The following is a 16,605-nucleotide window of genomic DNA, read 5'->3' as shown; positions in this document are numbered from 1 at the left end:
AGGCGAAGGTACCTGCCACCAAGTCTGACTTAAATTCGGCCCCTGGGACCCATATGGTAGAGAGAGAACTGACTTCTGCAAGTTGTCCTCTGACCTGCACGTGCATGCCTGCACAAATACATGCAAATCAGAGAATGTTTCCTTCATCAGGAAATCAGTCTGGAATTTGGTGGGCATGGTGGCACATGACTGTGACCCCATAGTTGCCGCTTGGGAAGCTGAGGCAGGAGGATTGTGAGTTTGGGAGTAGTGTAAGATATATAATAATCTGTCTCAGCACAAAATAAAAACAACAACACTAGTACTTGGGAGGCAGAGGCAGATAGATCTCTGAGTTCAAAGCCAGCCTGGTCCATATAGCAAGTTCCATGGCAGCCAGTACATAGAGAGAAGACCCTATCTCCAAGAAAGAAAAAAGAATGAAGTTATGGTTTTCATAATTACCTTTTCACTCTTTATAAAACCTTTGAATTTATTCTCTTAGATCTTTTTTCTCAAAGAAATTTGTTTCAGAGTGGGATGTGGTACCTCACACCTGTAACCCAGCATTCAGCAGGCTGAGGCAAGAGAGTTAGAGTTTGAGCCTACCCTCAGCTACATAGTGATACCTTGCCTTCATATATTTTGGCCTTGAACTCATTGTGTAGCTGAGTGTGACCTTGATCTGACCCTCCTGCTTCTGCCTCTCAGGTGCTAGGATTGCAGGCGTGTACCATCATACCGTCCGCCGCCAGCTCACAAGTAACGACACAGAAACATCTTATTAATTATGGAAGCTTGGCCTTTAGCTTAGGCTTGTCTCAACTCACTGTTATAACTTAAATTAACCCATTTCTATTATCTGTTCTGCCACTTGGTGTTACCTCTCTTCCATTTGGCACCTCTTGCTTCCTCCCAGTGTGTGGCTGGCGACTCTGCCTTTCTTCTTCACGAAGTCCTATCTGTCCCCAGAACTCCTGCCTAACCTCTTCATGCCTAGGTATTGGCCATTCAGCTCTTTGCTAAACCAATCAGAAGGCACCTTGGCAAAGACACATCTTCACAGTGTAAACAAATATTCGGCAACACTTAGTTTTATTGTTTTTGAGTCCAGACTATAAATAAAGACATTTATTTGACGTTTCCATGTCAGTGTTTAATTGATTAAGAAAACCCATTGTTCGTTCCAGCTGCGGATGACCCTCCCCGGCCTGCCTTTGACTCATTGCTGTCTCGGGACATGGCAGGATACATGCCAGCTCGGGCAGATTTCATTGAGGTAACAAAATCCGTTTGTAGCATACAGTAAGGAAAAACTTACCTTGTTTCTGGTGAGGTTACTATCTCTGACTAAAGGGAGATTTTCAGACCCTTGGAGTCACAGTTTGCTCACTCCTTTCCCATTGTGAGCACCTGTGGAGCAGTGAGAGTTCTGAGGGGGACCCGGCCTCCCAGGGTGCAACACTGTGGGTGTGAAATTTCTGCAGTTGTCATTCCATAGCAAGGGGTTTTCAAGGCTGTGCTGTATCAGGGCCAGGTTACATTTAAGTTTCCTAGACTATTAAGTTTCTGTCACAACCAGACTTCGCTGTTATTGTGCAGAAATAGCATAGAAGCATTTTGAGTTTTAGATGAGCCTGGGTTGTGTAGTGAGAGCCTGTCTAAAAAAGGAAAAGGAGCATAGATAATATAAAAACAAATGGATATATCTATGTTCCAATAGAAGTTTATCTCCCAAGTAAGCAGTGGGCTGAGTAGTGGTTGCTGAGTCCTGCATTGTATGTATACATATGTCCATTAAAACTGTTTTCCTCGAGGGCTGGAGAGATGGCTCAGTGGCCAAGAGCACTGACTGCTCTTCCAGAGGACCTGGGTTCAATTCCAGCACCCACATGGCATCTCATAACTGTCTCTAACTCCAAGATCTGACACCCTCACACAGACATACATGGAGGCAAAACGCTGACACACATAAAATAAAAAATAAATAATTTTAAAAAAAAACACCTATCTTCCTCATTTAGCTACAGAATTTAAAAAAATATATAAATGTGGAAGTAGTCTTAAGAATTTAATTTGCAGTCAGGTAGTGGTGGCACACACCTTTGATCCCGCCACTCAGGAGGCAGAGGCAGGTGGATCTCAGTGAGTTCAAGACCAGCCTGGTCTATATGGAGTGAGTTCCTGGATAGCCAGGGCTACACATTGCAACTCTGTCTCAAAAAAAAAAAAAAAAAAAAAAAAAAAATCAAATTTGCTATCTGATGTCATCTGCAGTGCTCGTGGAGATAGGGGTGTTGAACTAGACCCCAGCTTGCCATAGTACCCAGTTAGGCATTTTGTTCATGGCAGGTGGCAGTGCAGAGCTACCCCATAGTCACCCTCTTCCCTGAACTGTCCTTGAATAGACTGTTCTAATCTTAGTGAATAAGCAGCATTAGAACTAAACAGATCCCAAAAAGGTGATAAAAAGAAAATGAATTAATGCAGGCAACTTTCTTGCCAGAATACTTAGAGACCTAATCAAAGATTCTCTTTGGAATGAGCAGGCTATTAAACATTTTTAAACAGTAGGCTTGGCTTTGTTTCTAATATTGTGCTGTCCCAGCTCTCTTTGTTTTCATGACTGCCTGAAAGTCTCTCAGATTTTTCCTATAATTTTTCCCTTAGAGCAGTTTCTTTGCCTTTTATTCAGTTTAGTGCTTAGCAAATATTGGCGCAAGAATTTTCTCTTTGCCTCTGAAGCATGGATTTTGTAAAGGCATTACTCAAAACTGATGGGTTTGGGTTTTTGGTTTTTTTTTTTTTTTTTCCCTCTAACAGGAGTTTGACAATTATGCAGAATGGGACTTAAGAGACATTGATTTTGTTGAAGACGACTCAGACATCTTACACGGTAATGTTTATCAGATGCTTCCTGAGTACAAGTATTGATAACACTGTTCCAGATGCTGGAGTATAAGGATTAATAAAATGTGTCCTCTGCCCTTAGTGACATGGCTCAGTGGTAGAGTGTGCCCTAGGCCCTGGGTTTGATTCAGACACTACAAAAAAGCCAAAATCTAGTAGCTTTGTTGCTGAACTTCCCCTCTTGTTAAGTTTTGGCCCGTTTGAATGACTTGTGATGATAGTAACAATATTGGTCACCTAATAGTCCTTGGGACTGTCCCGTCCCTTGGGCTGAGGAAAGCCCATGTTGAGGTAGTTGATGAAGTGGCCCTTGCTTCCTTAGATGGTAGGAAAATAGTTTACAGATCTTGGATTTCAGTTACAATTACAGATGCTGAATGTTCATCATTTGTTAACATGTAGTTAGGAAATGGTCATTCTTTTCTTCCTTTTTTAAATTTTTTTTTTTTTTTTTTTTTTTTTTAAAAAAAAAAAAAACAGAGTTTTTCTGTGTAGCCCTGGCTGTCCGGGAACTCACTCTGTAGACCAGGCTGGCCTCGAACTCAGATATCCCCCTGCCTCTGCCTCCGGAGTGCTGGGATTAAAGGAGTGAGCCATCAGGAGGAAATGGCCATTCTTCACGGGTGTACTTTAGATCAAAATTAGCAGCTCTCGTTTCTCAGAACTGTTGATTTTACAATTTATTATTATCGTTATTACTCAGATATACACTTGTATTTGTGTGTGTCTGTCTGTCTCTATATATTACGTATACCTGTACACACATACCTGGAGATCAGAGGGCAACTTCAGGTGTCATTCTTCAGGTGCTGTCTTTTTTTTGAGACAGTCTCTCACAGTAGCCAGAATCCGCCAGGTAGACTAGACTAGATAGCCAGCGGGCCCTGGGGATACGTTTGTCTTCATCCCCCAGGAGTATGTGCTCCCTAGCCCAGCTTTTTTTAAATGTAGGTTCAGATTAAGAGCTTTACCGCTGGACAGTGGTGGCACACACCTTTAATTCCAGCACTTGGGAGGCAGAGGCAGGTGGATCTCTGTGAGTTTGAGACCAGCCTGGTCTACAGAGCTAGTTCAGGACAGGCTCCAAAGCTACAGAGAAACCCTGTCTCGAAAAACCAAAAAAAAAAAAAAAAGGAGCTTTACCAACTGAACTATTTCCCCGGCTTCCCCTTCCCCTTTTAAAAATGGAGATGTATCTAATATAGTCTAGGCTCTCAAACTTGCCTTATAGCCAAAATGATCTTGATTCTTGTATGTCCACCTCCTGAGTGTTGCAGTCACTAGGTGCGCCCTTTCCCCCACACTGGAGATGGAGTGTTGTGAACTGTGTGGTAGGTACACTGTGGTTCTTCTTCCTCAGGATCATTGGTGCATTGATTCACGAGGGTGGAGAGAGCAGTAGCAGGGAACAGGGTTCAGATGGCTGTGAGAACGACGGATACAGCCCTCCAGGAGATGACTTCAGTGAATCAGCTCAGCTTTATTCCAGAGTATAGGAGATATATAGGACTGGGGAGCCTGGGGACAAACCCTAATTTGCATTAAGTGGCCCGGCCCTGACATAAGGCTTCATATGTGGCAACAGGGTCCTATGGCAAAGCTCCTAACACAAGGCTTAGTTACCATATGTGCAGCAAGGGAGGCTTCTAGCAGGGAACATGCCAGAGGTCAAGCTAAAGATAAATCAGGCAACTAGGCTTAGAGAGCTTTCAGAAAAGGTCAGTCCTCCTGGTCCAGGGACATTCTCCAGATAAAGGTGGGGTTAAATCAGGATGTCTCACTGGGGAGGGAGTTCCCATGTCAAGCTTTGGAAAAAGCTGCCAGGCGACAATAGAGTGTGACTTCTGGCCAACAAGCCCTTCCAACAATATACAAATAGGTGCTTTTTAGGAGAATATTCCAGAAGCACTGGAGATCAATGGGGGTGCCTTCTTGGCAGCACCATAAAGGTGACTTGTTTATGGCTCTGAGCTCTTAGAGTAGCTTCTCTGGCAGCATGACCTTGGCTGGCTCTTAGAACACTGAGTGAAGGGTTCTAGGAGTCCAAGAAGTCTCTGGAAGGAACAAGAAGGAGCTTTTAAGCATACCTGGCACACAGAGGGGCACGGATTGGTGAGAACTGGGACATTGATTCAAGCTTGGGCCTGCTTCTGAGTCACTGGAATCTTGGGCAAGTCCTTGGAGTCCTGCTCACTGTTTCTGTGTCTCCATTAGTAAAGAGTGAGTGACACTACTGAGTCAGGTGTGCATGTTTCCAGTTAACAATGGTATGCAATGCAGATGGATGGTGTTGTTCCATACCACTGGACTCCTAATATGACATATGGGCATTAGCAACATTCCTCTAGGCTCCCTCACTCATAACTACTGGAAGGAATGTGGGCTTATGCCAATAAGCTCTTCGTGTTACCCAGAGATTTGCATTGATTCATGGAATTTATACAATAAAATTGGCTTTGTGGTCCATTACAGAGGCATGGGATACAACAAGAGGGATAGTTAATTGCATTCCAAGTATACCAGAAAGTTCCCTGCATGGGCCCAGGAAAGGCATGTCCTGTGAAACAATGTCTGAGGAAAATAAGGAAGTTGTGCGGTCTCATCAGTGGTACCGTCTCCTCCTTTGTTGAATAAGCTATTACTGATTCAGAAAGAAGCACAGAAGACTCATAACCTCGGCACTCTGGTCTTGTGACGCTGTGAGATTTCCGGGCAGATGCTTAGTGAGCCCACTTGGCTCACCTCCATTCATCTGTGAAAATCTCTCTACATATGTGGACAACCTTTTCCCTAAGTGTCCCAGGGTCCAAAACTTATGGATGGGTCAGCTTTCTTGTTACTGTTCCATAACCCAGGCAGGTTAGAGGCATTTGGGCACTATGTGCTGAGATGGTATTTGTGATGCTTCTCAGGGCTACATGTTAGTACCATTTGTGTTCCCTCTGGCTGGTTGGTTTCAGACAGGGTCTAACTCTGTAGCCGTGGCTGGCTTAGAACTTGCTGTATAGACAAAGCAGTCTTGGGATCCTGTTGTGTCTGTCTGCTTTTCAAGTGCTGATACTTTATTTATGTGCCACCATGCCAAACTTTCATGCCTCCTCTGTGTAGAAAACTAATTTCATCAAGGTTTCTCTGCCAGCAATGGACCCTTTTTTTAAATTTTTTTCAGTGTATGTCTTTGGTTATATTTTCCAGCTTTCAGACCCTTAACTGTATACCAGAGGTCCAGTTGGTCGCTGCATTCACTTGTTACTGTTCTTTGTTTTATAGAGATCCAGCTGTTTATGTATAGGGCAGTTTAGATATAAATACTATAATAATTAATATAAACACATATTTCATTTACTGTTTGCCAGGTACCATTTTAAGCCCTTCACATGTATGAAGTCTTTTTTTTTTTTTTTTTTCTTTTGGGACGGTCTTGCTTTGTAACCCAGGCTAGTCTCCAACTCTTCATCTTTCTGCTTTAGCTCCTGAGTGCTGGGCTTACAGGTGTGCACCACTTCCCCAGCTCTGTGAGATCATCTCATACTTACAGAACCCTGTGTGTTGAAAGTTCCCATTATTTCTTCTCTACAGATGAAGGAATTGGAGCATGGAAAGGTTAAGTATTCACCTGCTATATATAGGCAGCAAATAGCAGAGCCATCCCCACGGTGTGTTCTTAGCATTGCATAATACTATCTAGTTTTTGTTGGTTTGGGTTTTATTTTTTGGTGGGAATTCATACTTATTTACTTACGTGTGTATGTATATGTGTGCATGCCATGACACTAATATGGAGGTCAGAGGACAGCTTGCAGGGGTTAGTTCTCTTTTTCCACCATGTAAGTTTCAGGGATCAAACTCAGATTGTTAGATTTGGTGCTGTGTGTCTGTATTCACTGTACCTTCTCATTGGCCCTTTTTTTTATTGTATTTATTTTTAAAGTAATTTATTTAACTTTATTTTATGTGCATTGGTATCAGATCCCCTGGAATTGGAGTTACAGACAATGTGAGCTGCCAGTGGATGTTGGGAATCGAAAACAGGTCCTCTGGAAGAGCATCCAGTGCTCCTAACCATTGAGCCATCTCTCCAGCCCTATTTTTTCTTTTTTTAAATTTTTTAAATTATTTTTATTTTTTTTTTATTAGGATATTACATTGTAGCCTAAGCTGGCCTCAAATTTATGGCCATCCTCCCAAGTTGGCCTTCCAAGTGCCAGGATTACAGGCAAGAGTCACCACACCTACCACATTCAGTCTTCACACCCTTAATATGTTTGTGGTCGTTTCTTTTCTGTGGTTCACATTTGTAGTCTTGTGTAGCTGCACCACACTTAGAGGTAGGAATAGATAACGTTCCCTTTTTACATTCAAATAAATATGCAAAGTTAAGTAATTTGCCTCTGGCTTCCTACTAACTGACTAAAGCTATTAGGTCAGTAGTCTTCCATTTGTGCATGTTGGCTAAAAGCTTGCAAGGACAGGATGACTGTTTGACTGTTTTTTTGTTTGTTTGTTTGTTTGTTTGTTTGGTTGGTTGGTTGGTTTTAGTTTTTCGAGACAGAATTTCTTTGTGTAGCCTTGTCTGTCCTGGAACTCACTCTGTAAACCAGGCTAGCCTCAAACTCAGAGCTCTGCCTGCCTCTGTCTCCCAAGTGCTGGGATTAAAGGTGTGCACCACCACACCTGGACCTATTTTATTATGTTTTTGAAGGAACAACACTTTGTGTGTGTGTGTGTGTGTGTGTGTGTGTGTGTGTGTGTGTGTGTGTGTATGTGTACATCAGTATATGTGGTGCACATACCCATGTGTGTTCATGAGGAGGCCAGAGGAAGATGTCAGGTGTCTTCCTCAGTCACTCTCCACCTTACTTTGTGTCTCTCATTGAACCTGAAACTCCCCATTTTAGCTAGGCTGGCTGGTCACCAAGCTCCCAGGGTCTGTCCTCTGCTCTTAGAGACACAAGCAGCCATGCCCAGCTTTTACATAAATTCTGTAGATTTGATCTCGGGTCCTTTTGCTTTCATAACAGTCACTCTTACCCATGGAGTCTTCTTCCTAGTCTGGTTTTGGTTTGGGTGGTTTTTTGTTTTTCTTTCTTTCTTTCTTTTTTTTTTTTTTTTTTTGAGACACGTTTCTCTGTGTAGCTTTGTGCCTTTCCAGGAACTTACTCTGTAGCCCAGGCTGGCCTCGAACTCACAGAGATGAGTCTACCTCTGCCTCCCGAGTGCTGGGATTAAAGGCGAGCGACACTACACCTGGCTGAGTTACAAGCCATTTTGAGCTACCAGACATGGGTGCTAGGAACTGAGCTGTAGTCCTCTGTAAGAGCTCTTGACCTCTGAGCCATCAGCCTCACCCCTTACTGTTTTGAGGCAGAGTCTCATGTAGCACAAGCTGACCTCAGACTCATACGGAGAATGACCTTGAACCTATTCTTCCTGCCTCAACCTCCCATGTCCTGGGATTACAGGTGTGATTTAGAGAGCTTTGCTTCTGGGATTACCTGAGTCACAGGTCTGTGAGGGCTTTGGTTGGTCTCTCTGCAGTTCAGTCTTCAGTTGATTTTCTTGCCAAGCAAGCAGTAAGTGCCTTCTGTCAAGAAAACAGAAACATGTTGCTAGCTATTTTGAACAATGTTAGAAATACATTGCAGTGGGAAGGAGCTGCCTCTGTCTTCTGCCCACTTCTTGAAATATTTTAAGGCCAGCCATTTGGAAACTATCAGTCCCCAGTGTAATCACAGGGCGACTATTCTTCCCCCAGAGCTGGGGTTTCAGGGCCTCGTGTCAGTGGGTAGGTTCTGGGTGGTTCTATTTAGTGGTCTCTGGCCAGTTTGTCTGGCAAACTCGTACTTGGAGCTCTGAATTTTCGGAGAGGGATGTGAACTAATGATTCTCAGTCTCCATGTGCCTGCCTTCTTATTTCCTCCCTGCTCTGTGCCTCCCTGGGTTGTTGGTGCTGTTAGGATCTTGCGGTCTTTGCTGCTGAGGGGTAGTTTCAGATGCTCATTTTCCTCTTGAAGAACCCCAGTTCTCCTCCACTGCTGCTGCTTCTTCCCTTGGCGCCTGGAGCCAGGGACACCAGAATGGTCGAGCAGTAGACGCGGTGGTCCGCAGGATCTATTTATAGATTATTTTTGTAGTACAGTCTCAAGGCCTTTTCCCTTTCAGTCATTCCTACACAAGTCCTGGGAAACAACATGGTAAAGTTAGTGTTTTACAAAATTACAAAAATATTTTCATCAAAACATCTCCAATTTGCACTGATCTCCAAGCTACTTCTTTTCTATAGAATTTATCTAAATGGATAGATAAGTGAAAGATGTAAAGAACTTAAATGTGAGTTCTCTGAGTATTCCACTATTAATAATTTCTTTCCTTTCCGTTTGGAATTGTTACTTCTCAACCTTCCGTTCTCATTAAAAAACAACTCCATTGTAAACTTTGTATGTGTTCATACTGCACCTTAGAGACACTTCCTCCCTCCTTTTTCGTATCCCTTTCTCCCTTCCACAGCCTGCCCACCGTCTGTCTGTTAAACAGAGGCAGGGTATGGATTGTCCTGTGGTTGCAGGACTGTTAACGTGGAACAAGCCCCAAATCAAGGAAGATTTCCTTCTTAAAAGTGTGTGCTGCTGAGTGTGGTGGCACACACTTTTATTCCCAGCACTGGGGAGACAGAAACAGGCAGATTCTGTGAATTTGAGGGCAGCCAGGGCCTGGTGAGTTCCAGGACAGCCAGGGCTACATAGTGAGAGTGTCGAGAGAGAGAGAGAGAGAGAGAGAGAGAGAGAGAGAGAGAGAGAGAGAGAGAGAGAGAGAGAGAGAGAGAGAGAGAGAGAGAGAGAGAGAGAGGAGAGAGAGATACTTTTTGAGACAGGTTTTCATACAGCATTGGCTGGACTGGAACACTAATACTTTTGTCGCCATCTTCCAAGTGTTAGGACGGTTACATGTATGTTCTACCAGGTCCAGCTAAAATTTATTATCTTGCCCCCAGCCTGCCAGGATTGTACATAGTTTGAGACTTTTGTCTGCCTTCATACAGTAAAAGAAATTGCCTTTTTTTTTTTTTCTGGAGTTGAAGACCGAACCCAGGGCCTTGCTCTTGCTAGGCAAACGCTCTACCACTGAGCTAAATCCCCAAACCCCTAGAAATTGCCAATTCTTATGAGTCTCCTCTTCTTCTTCTTCTTCTTCTTCTTCTTCTTCTTCTTCTTCTTCTTCTTCTTCTCCTTCTCCTTCTCCTTCTCCTTCTCCTTCTCCTTCTCCTTCTCCTTCGTCTTCGTCTTCTCTCTCTCTCTCTCTCTCTCTCTCTCTCTCTCTCTCGCTCTCTCGCTCTCTCTCTCTCTCTCTCCCCCCTCTCCCCCCCTCCTTCTACCATGTAGTCTGGTTTGAGTAGAAATGTGGGCTTCAAGCTGTCTCTGTGGAGGAACTTCAGGGACTGACTGCTACTGGGATGGGTAGCTGGACCTTGAGTAGGAGATTCAGCCAGATGAGATCTGACTTACTGTGCCTAATAAGATTTTTTGTGAAAAAACTAATAGAACATGGCTCATTGCTATCCTTGGCTAATCTTGAACTTGGACCTCTGTACCAGGGGTGAAGATGAGTTTGCATTGCTTTTGAATTAGCAGCATTCCAGGGGCTCTTGGGCTCTAATTTGGAATGAAGCTTACTTGTTGTAAGATAAATGTATATTCCCATACATAGTCAAATTCATTGCTAGGAAAGCTGGTGTGTTTTTAAAGATTATATTTCCTGACACTTGGATTATGCACTTTGGCTTTTCAAAAGACACATGGCAGGTTGTTTTGCAATGCTGGCCCTTCTTCCTCCCATGAATGTATTCAGTAATGAAAAAACCCGAACACACACTACATCACACAAAGCTTAAGGAGGTAACACGTTCTTAAGATAGTTCCAGAATGTACTGAAGCCAGTTAAATTAAGGTTCTTTGGGACTCTTAACAGAAGGGTGGTTGTTAAGCAGTGTAGTGCTGTTATATCTTACTCGTGATTTCTTCTAGAATTGCTAATAATTAGTCTTCATTTTGTAACCCTAGAGGTCTTCTAATTATAAACTGCCTGTGGGTTTTGTTTAAACTTTAAATTTTTATTAGTATGCTACTAATAAGCCAGATTTAGGATAGGCGCAACAGAGAAAGTAAAGCCACTAACAAATAGCCAACATGTGGAAGGTTATCTTGTTTTTCTGAGATGTAGTTTCTCTGTGTAGCCTGGTGGTTCTGGAACTCACTCTGTAGACCAGGCTGGCCTCAAATTCAGAGATCCAATTGCCTCTGCCTCCCAAATACAGAGAATTAAAGGCATGTGCCATCATGCCTGACTTCATTGTTTTTCTTACAGCTCTAGATGCAGGTCACCTGCATTTAGATCCCTGATCTGTTCTTAGTACTTGTGTGATCTGGGGCTGGTTGTTTTCTGACTGTGGTATAGAGTGCCTACGAGGAAATGGTAGGAAACAAGGCAGTGGAAGGCCGTGCATACTGTGTAGAGCTTGAGCTCCTCTAAGTGGTGGAGTGAACTGAAGAATTAGAAGCAGAGGAACTGTACCATCAAATTGTGCTGTGAAATAATACTCTCAGTCCCATTTGGAGGGAGGGAGTTGAAGAAGGCAGGGACCATAGTCAGTAAGTATGATAATGTTCTTCCATAAGGTGGCATCAGGATGGCAAGATGCCTGAGTTGAGTGATGGGATTAGACAGAAAGTGATGGTTTAGGAAACATTAGATGTTTAGATAAGACTCTAGCTGGCTACATAGGAAGAGGCGAAAGAGGTTCCAGGTTGGTTTCTGTCTTAGACTACTCGCTTTACTGTAACGCTGTTAAACAAAGATGGGGAACAGCAGAATATGTAAGTTTGCAGTGGAAGCCATGCAAATAGGGATATCCAACAGGATGTGATATTTACAATAGTTGTAGAGTTTTAGATAGTACAGTCTGACGGAACTTAGAACCCTGGAAGCCAGGCTTGTAGGAATGAGGTGAGGAATGAAAAGAGAGAGAAACAGAGTCCTTAAGAACTTGGAAGATGAAGAAGGAGCAGTACTGTGGTACTGATTCCAGCTCGCCCTCTTCATGTTTACCCTGAGACTAAAACTAGAAAGGATTAGGACAAGAGCGGGCAAGCAAGTCATGGCTTTTACTGTGGTTAAGCTGCTTAATGCACCTTTTCATCACAGAATGCAGAACTCAGCACTGTAAACAGTCATTGTTGCCCAGCTGAAAATGTTACTATAAGAACACACAGCACTGTCCATCAATGCTGGCCTGTCATTGGCTCTTGAGATTAATCCTGTGCAGTTACAGCAACACTCATTTTTGAACTGGAGGTGTAGCTCAGTGGGACAGAACTTGTCTGGTCTAGTTTGGTTGCCAGTGCTACCAAAATAATGATAACAATTATTGTTAGTTACTAATAGAGAAATTTAGTGTGCTAGGATATTTTTCATAGAATAGTTAAGGTTTGGGTAAGCCAGGCATGGTGGTGCATGCTTATAATCCCGGCTCTCAGGAGGCAGAGGCAAGAGGAGAGCTATAAGCTGTGAGTTCAAAACCAGCCCATATAGCAAAACTCTGTGTCAGCACCCTCCCTTAAAAATAATTGTTTGGGTTTTTTTTTGTCTTGACTTTTTCTGTTTTGTTCATTTGTTTGTTTGTTTTCCCATTGGTTTTTCAAGACAGGGTTTCTCTGTGTAGCCCTAGCTATCCTGGAATTCACCCTGTAGACCAGGCTGGCCTCAAACTCACAGAGATCCACCTGCCTCTGCCTCCCGAGTGCTGGGATTAAAGGTGCGCACCACCACCACCCAGCTTGACTTTTATTTTTATGTTTATATGTGTATTTGTATTTATAGCTCTGAAGATGGCTGTGGTGGATATCTATCATTCCAGGTTAAAAGAGAGGCAGAGACGAAAAAAGTAAGTATAGAAAGTCATCCTGTTGTCTCTGACCTTTGGACTGGTTGGTTGCCTGTTGTCTATAAGAACATTCCATTTGTGGCTTACCATGTGACCTTTCAGAACCCGGTTGTTGAGAGTTGCTGTTAAATCTTTTATTTTATAATGGTCTCCCATTTAAACATGGTCAATCTATATTTATTTCAAATGGCTTCAAAGTAGGTAAACGTATGGTTGTAAATACTTAATGTTGTAAATGATCATGGCTAGTAGTTTCCCTTAAATGACTGTCCTTAATTATCATTTCTACAAATTGTGTAGGTTAGTCTCATGATATGGACAGATTTCCTTCTCAACCATCTTGACAAACACATGTTTTTTCAGCATTTGTCACTGGTAACTAAGTCATCTGTGAGAGTCCCCTATGCCTCAAGAAGGACAGTGTGTGGGTCTCCATTAGAAGCTAATTCAGAAGTTTGTGGAGACTTGATTTCTCTGGACCCTGATATTCCACCTCTTAATATTTAGGATGTGTAATAAAAACTATAGCATATAGAAGACACCAAATAAGAAACTTACTTTTAATACATAGATTATTGTGGTTTTTCATTCTAGAATTATAAGAGATCATGGATTAGTCAACCTTAGAAAGTTTCGATGTGAGTATGAACTGATTTTTTTATTCTAAATTCTTCTAACACTGTTGAGAAGTTTCAGGTCATTGTAGGAGTGTTCATAGTCCACATTGCATGCTAGTTTACCTAGGAAGATTTGAAAATTCCAGGTGCAGGACTTGGGAGTAGGTAGCTCAGTAGTAGAGGGTTTATCTAGCACGTTTGGAGTGATGTTGATCCCTTGCACAGAAACCAAAACAAAACGAAACCAAAAGTGTTCAAGGCAGCTCTGATCCATAGTGACAGTGAAGAGCTAGCTATTCATTGATAGTCAACAACATTGCCTAAGAATTAATTGTTATAGTAATTACAGCATGAATATTAATAGGTCATTTTCTAGACAGTCATGTTTTGAAATTACATGTTAAATATAACCTTAGTCTCAGGTTATAAAAACATTTTTGTAGGGCTACAGAGATGGCTCAGTAGTTAAGAGCACTTGCTGCTCTTGCAGAGGGCCAGGGTTTGGGTCCCAGCACCCACATGTTGGCTCACAACTGTAACTAGAGTTTTCCTGCCTAGCCCACCGTCAGGACAAATCTCTGTCACCCGCCAGTCCCACAGCTGCTCAGACCCAACCAAGTAAACACAGAGACTTACATTGCTTACAAACTGTATGGCCGTGGCAGGCTTCTTGCTAACTGTTCTTATAGCTTAAATTAATGAATTTCCATAAATCTATACCTTGCCATGTGGCTCGTGGCTTACCGGCATCTTCACATGCTTCTTGTCATGGCGGCTGGCAGTCTCCCTCTGCCTTCCTGTTCTTTCTTTTCCCCTCTCTGTTAGTCCCGCCTATACTTCCTGCCTAGCCACTGGCCAATCAGTGTTTTATTTATTGACCAATCAGAGTAATTTGACATACAGACCATCCCACAGCACACAACCATCTATTTATTATCCAGTTCCAAGGGATTTGACACCCTCATTTTACCTCTATGGGCACACATGTGATGCACATACATATATGCAGGGAGAGCACTCGTGCATATTTAAAACTTTTTTTTTTTTTTTTTTTTTTTTTTTTTTTTTGTGGAAGAATCAGAGGAGTTGGGGATGTCTCACAGTTGGAAGAATGCCTTCCAGGGTGCTGCATAATCAGCTTGTCTGTCACACAGGGTATTCCAGATGAGATCTGCACATAGTTTTTCCAGGTTAATTGACCTTTTCTGGGTGTTCTTTGTTGTTTGTTTTTGGTTTTATTTTGTTTTGTTTTTATTTGGCTGACTTGGAAGTCGATATTCTGTAGAAGGGCTGGCCTCCAGCTTGTGATGGTCCTCCTGTCTGTACCTCAAGTACTGGGACTGTAGGCTCATGCTTCAAAGCCAGCCAGAAGATTTCTTATGTCTTTGCTTTCCTTGTTTTCCTGCAGTAATCTGTACCAGAAATTTTGCCAGAGTTGTGTCTGATAATTAAAGGTTTTTCCTTTAATTCCCTCTTCTCTTGTGACAGCAGTGCCTAGTCCACTGCCTTGTCCCGTGCAGATGAAAAGACATGAGCAGGGGCATCAGTAGTACTTAGTAGTAGAGATGGTCTCAGTGATAGCGGCATCCCTTTGTGAGGTGCTGGGATGCTGTAATTATGATTAGTGATTTGCATTCTCAGCTGCCTGTTTGCCTGCTGTCATGGGTGAGTTAGTCATGTGAGGTTAGGAAAATGTCCCTGCATTTCACTTGTTTTAAAAAATAATACCAGAGAGCTGGAGAGATGGCTCAGCAGTTAAGAACACTGGCTGTTCTTCCAGAGGTCCTGAGTTCAATTCCCAGCAACCACATGGTGGCTCACAACCATCTGTAATGAGATCTTGTGCCCTCTTCTGGCCTATAGCCATATGTGCAGGCAGAATACTGTATACATAATTAATAAATAAATAAATAAATAAATAAAACCAGAAACTTTGAAGTCCTTGTATTCTCTGTGACATATTGTGTTTCACTTTTTCTAGTAATGGAACGGCGGTATCCCAAGGAGGTCCAAGACCTTTATGAAACAATGAGGCGATTTGCAAGGATTGTGGGACCAGTGGAACATGACAAGTTTATTGAAAGCCATGCATGTAGGTGTTTTTTTTGAACTCTGTGTGTGTGTGTGTGTGTGTGTGTGTGTGTGTGTGTGTGTGTGTGAGAGAGAGAGGGCGGGGGGTCGGGGGAGAGGAGATTTAAAAGCTTAGTGAGGGGCAGGGGAACGGCTCAGTGGGTAAGCATGCTTGCTGCATAAACCTGAGGACCTAAGGTTAGATCCCAACACTTATATGAAAAGCTGGGTTGTCAACGCTAGTGCTTATAGGAGGTAGAAACGGGTGTTGATGGGGTTTGCTGGCCAGCACCTAGATCTAGGCTCAGTAAAACTATCTCAAAGGAATAAGGTAGAAAATGATGCAACAGGACATCCATGTCCTCCTCTGGCCTCTGTATGCATGCGTATACCACACACATGCACAACCTTACGTACTAAGGAAGGAAAAAAACTTAGTAACTTCCAAGTTAGTGGAGGGCTTTTGTTCATTTTTTGGGGGGATTTTTTTGTTGTTGTGTTCTATTTTTATTAGTTTTTTTGGTCTCTTTTGTTTGTTTTTATCTTTGTTTTAAGACAGGGTCTTGCTATGTATGTAGGCCAGGCTGCCCTGGAACTTTCTGAGCAGTCCATGCGGAACTCAGACTTGCAGCTTCCTGCCTTTGTCTTCCAGGAATTGAATTACAGATGTGTGCCGTGTGTAGCCTTTTTTACATCTTACAGGACTTGTCAAGCATATTGAGAAACAGAGAAAGGACACGATGAATCCCTGTGTCTGTGTGGCCAGCCTCAGCAGTTTTCAGTACAGTACCCATCCAGCTTCGTCTGAAGGGGAGTGGGAACTCCCCTTCCCTTTTGTCCATAATAAGCTGGTTATTTTGAAGCCAAAACCAAACATCATAGTTTTGCTTATAAATATTTAATGTTCAAACTAGTTTCAGTCATGAGAACAGGGTTGTTGGCTCATGGAAACAATACTTCCATCTTCCTCTGGTGTTCCTAAGAGCATTCATCCCAATTATAATTGGATTTTCCACTATAAAAAATTGAAGTTGTTAAGCAGGAAGGCCTGAGACTTTGAGGCAGCTTTCACTGGGGGCTTACTTCTAAACT

General features: G+C 42.7%; 1 protein-coding gene across 3 annotated transcripts in view; it reads left to right on the top strand.

Moving 5' to 3' along the window:
• Tada2a (transcriptional adaptor 2A) overlaps positions 1 to 16,605 on the top strand; it is a 47,813-nt gene that overhangs the window by 22,033 nt on the left and 9,175 nt on the right. For 2 of the 3 annotated variants that reach the window (XM_028890513.2, XM_028890512.2), the window contains 5 exons: positions 1,170 to 1,258; positions 2,803 to 2,875; positions 12,763 to 12,826; positions 13,421 to 13,464; positions 15,425 to 15,535. In XM_028890513.2, the coding sequence (XP_028746346.1) occupies positions 1,170 to 1,258; positions 2,803 to 2,875; positions 12,763 to 12,826; positions 13,421 to 13,464; positions 15,425 to 15,535 (381 nt within the window). The remainder of the gene's footprint in view (positions 1 to 1,169; positions 1,259 to 2,802; positions 2,876 to 12,762; positions 12,827 to 13,420; positions 13,465 to 15,424; positions 15,536 to 16,605) is intronic. The other variant, XM_037201537.1, reaches the window with a different exon arrangement.

This window comes from Peromyscus leucopus, chromosome 8b, assembly GCF_004664715.2.
Source record: "Peromyscus leucopus breed LL Stock chromosome 8b, UCI_PerLeu_2.1, whole genome shotgun sequence".
Classification (NCBI taxonomy): Eukaryota; Metazoa; Chordata; class Mammalia; order Rodentia; family Cricetidae; genus Peromyscus; species Peromyscus leucopus.
This window is presented reverse-complemented; position numbering and strand designations above follow the sequence as displayed.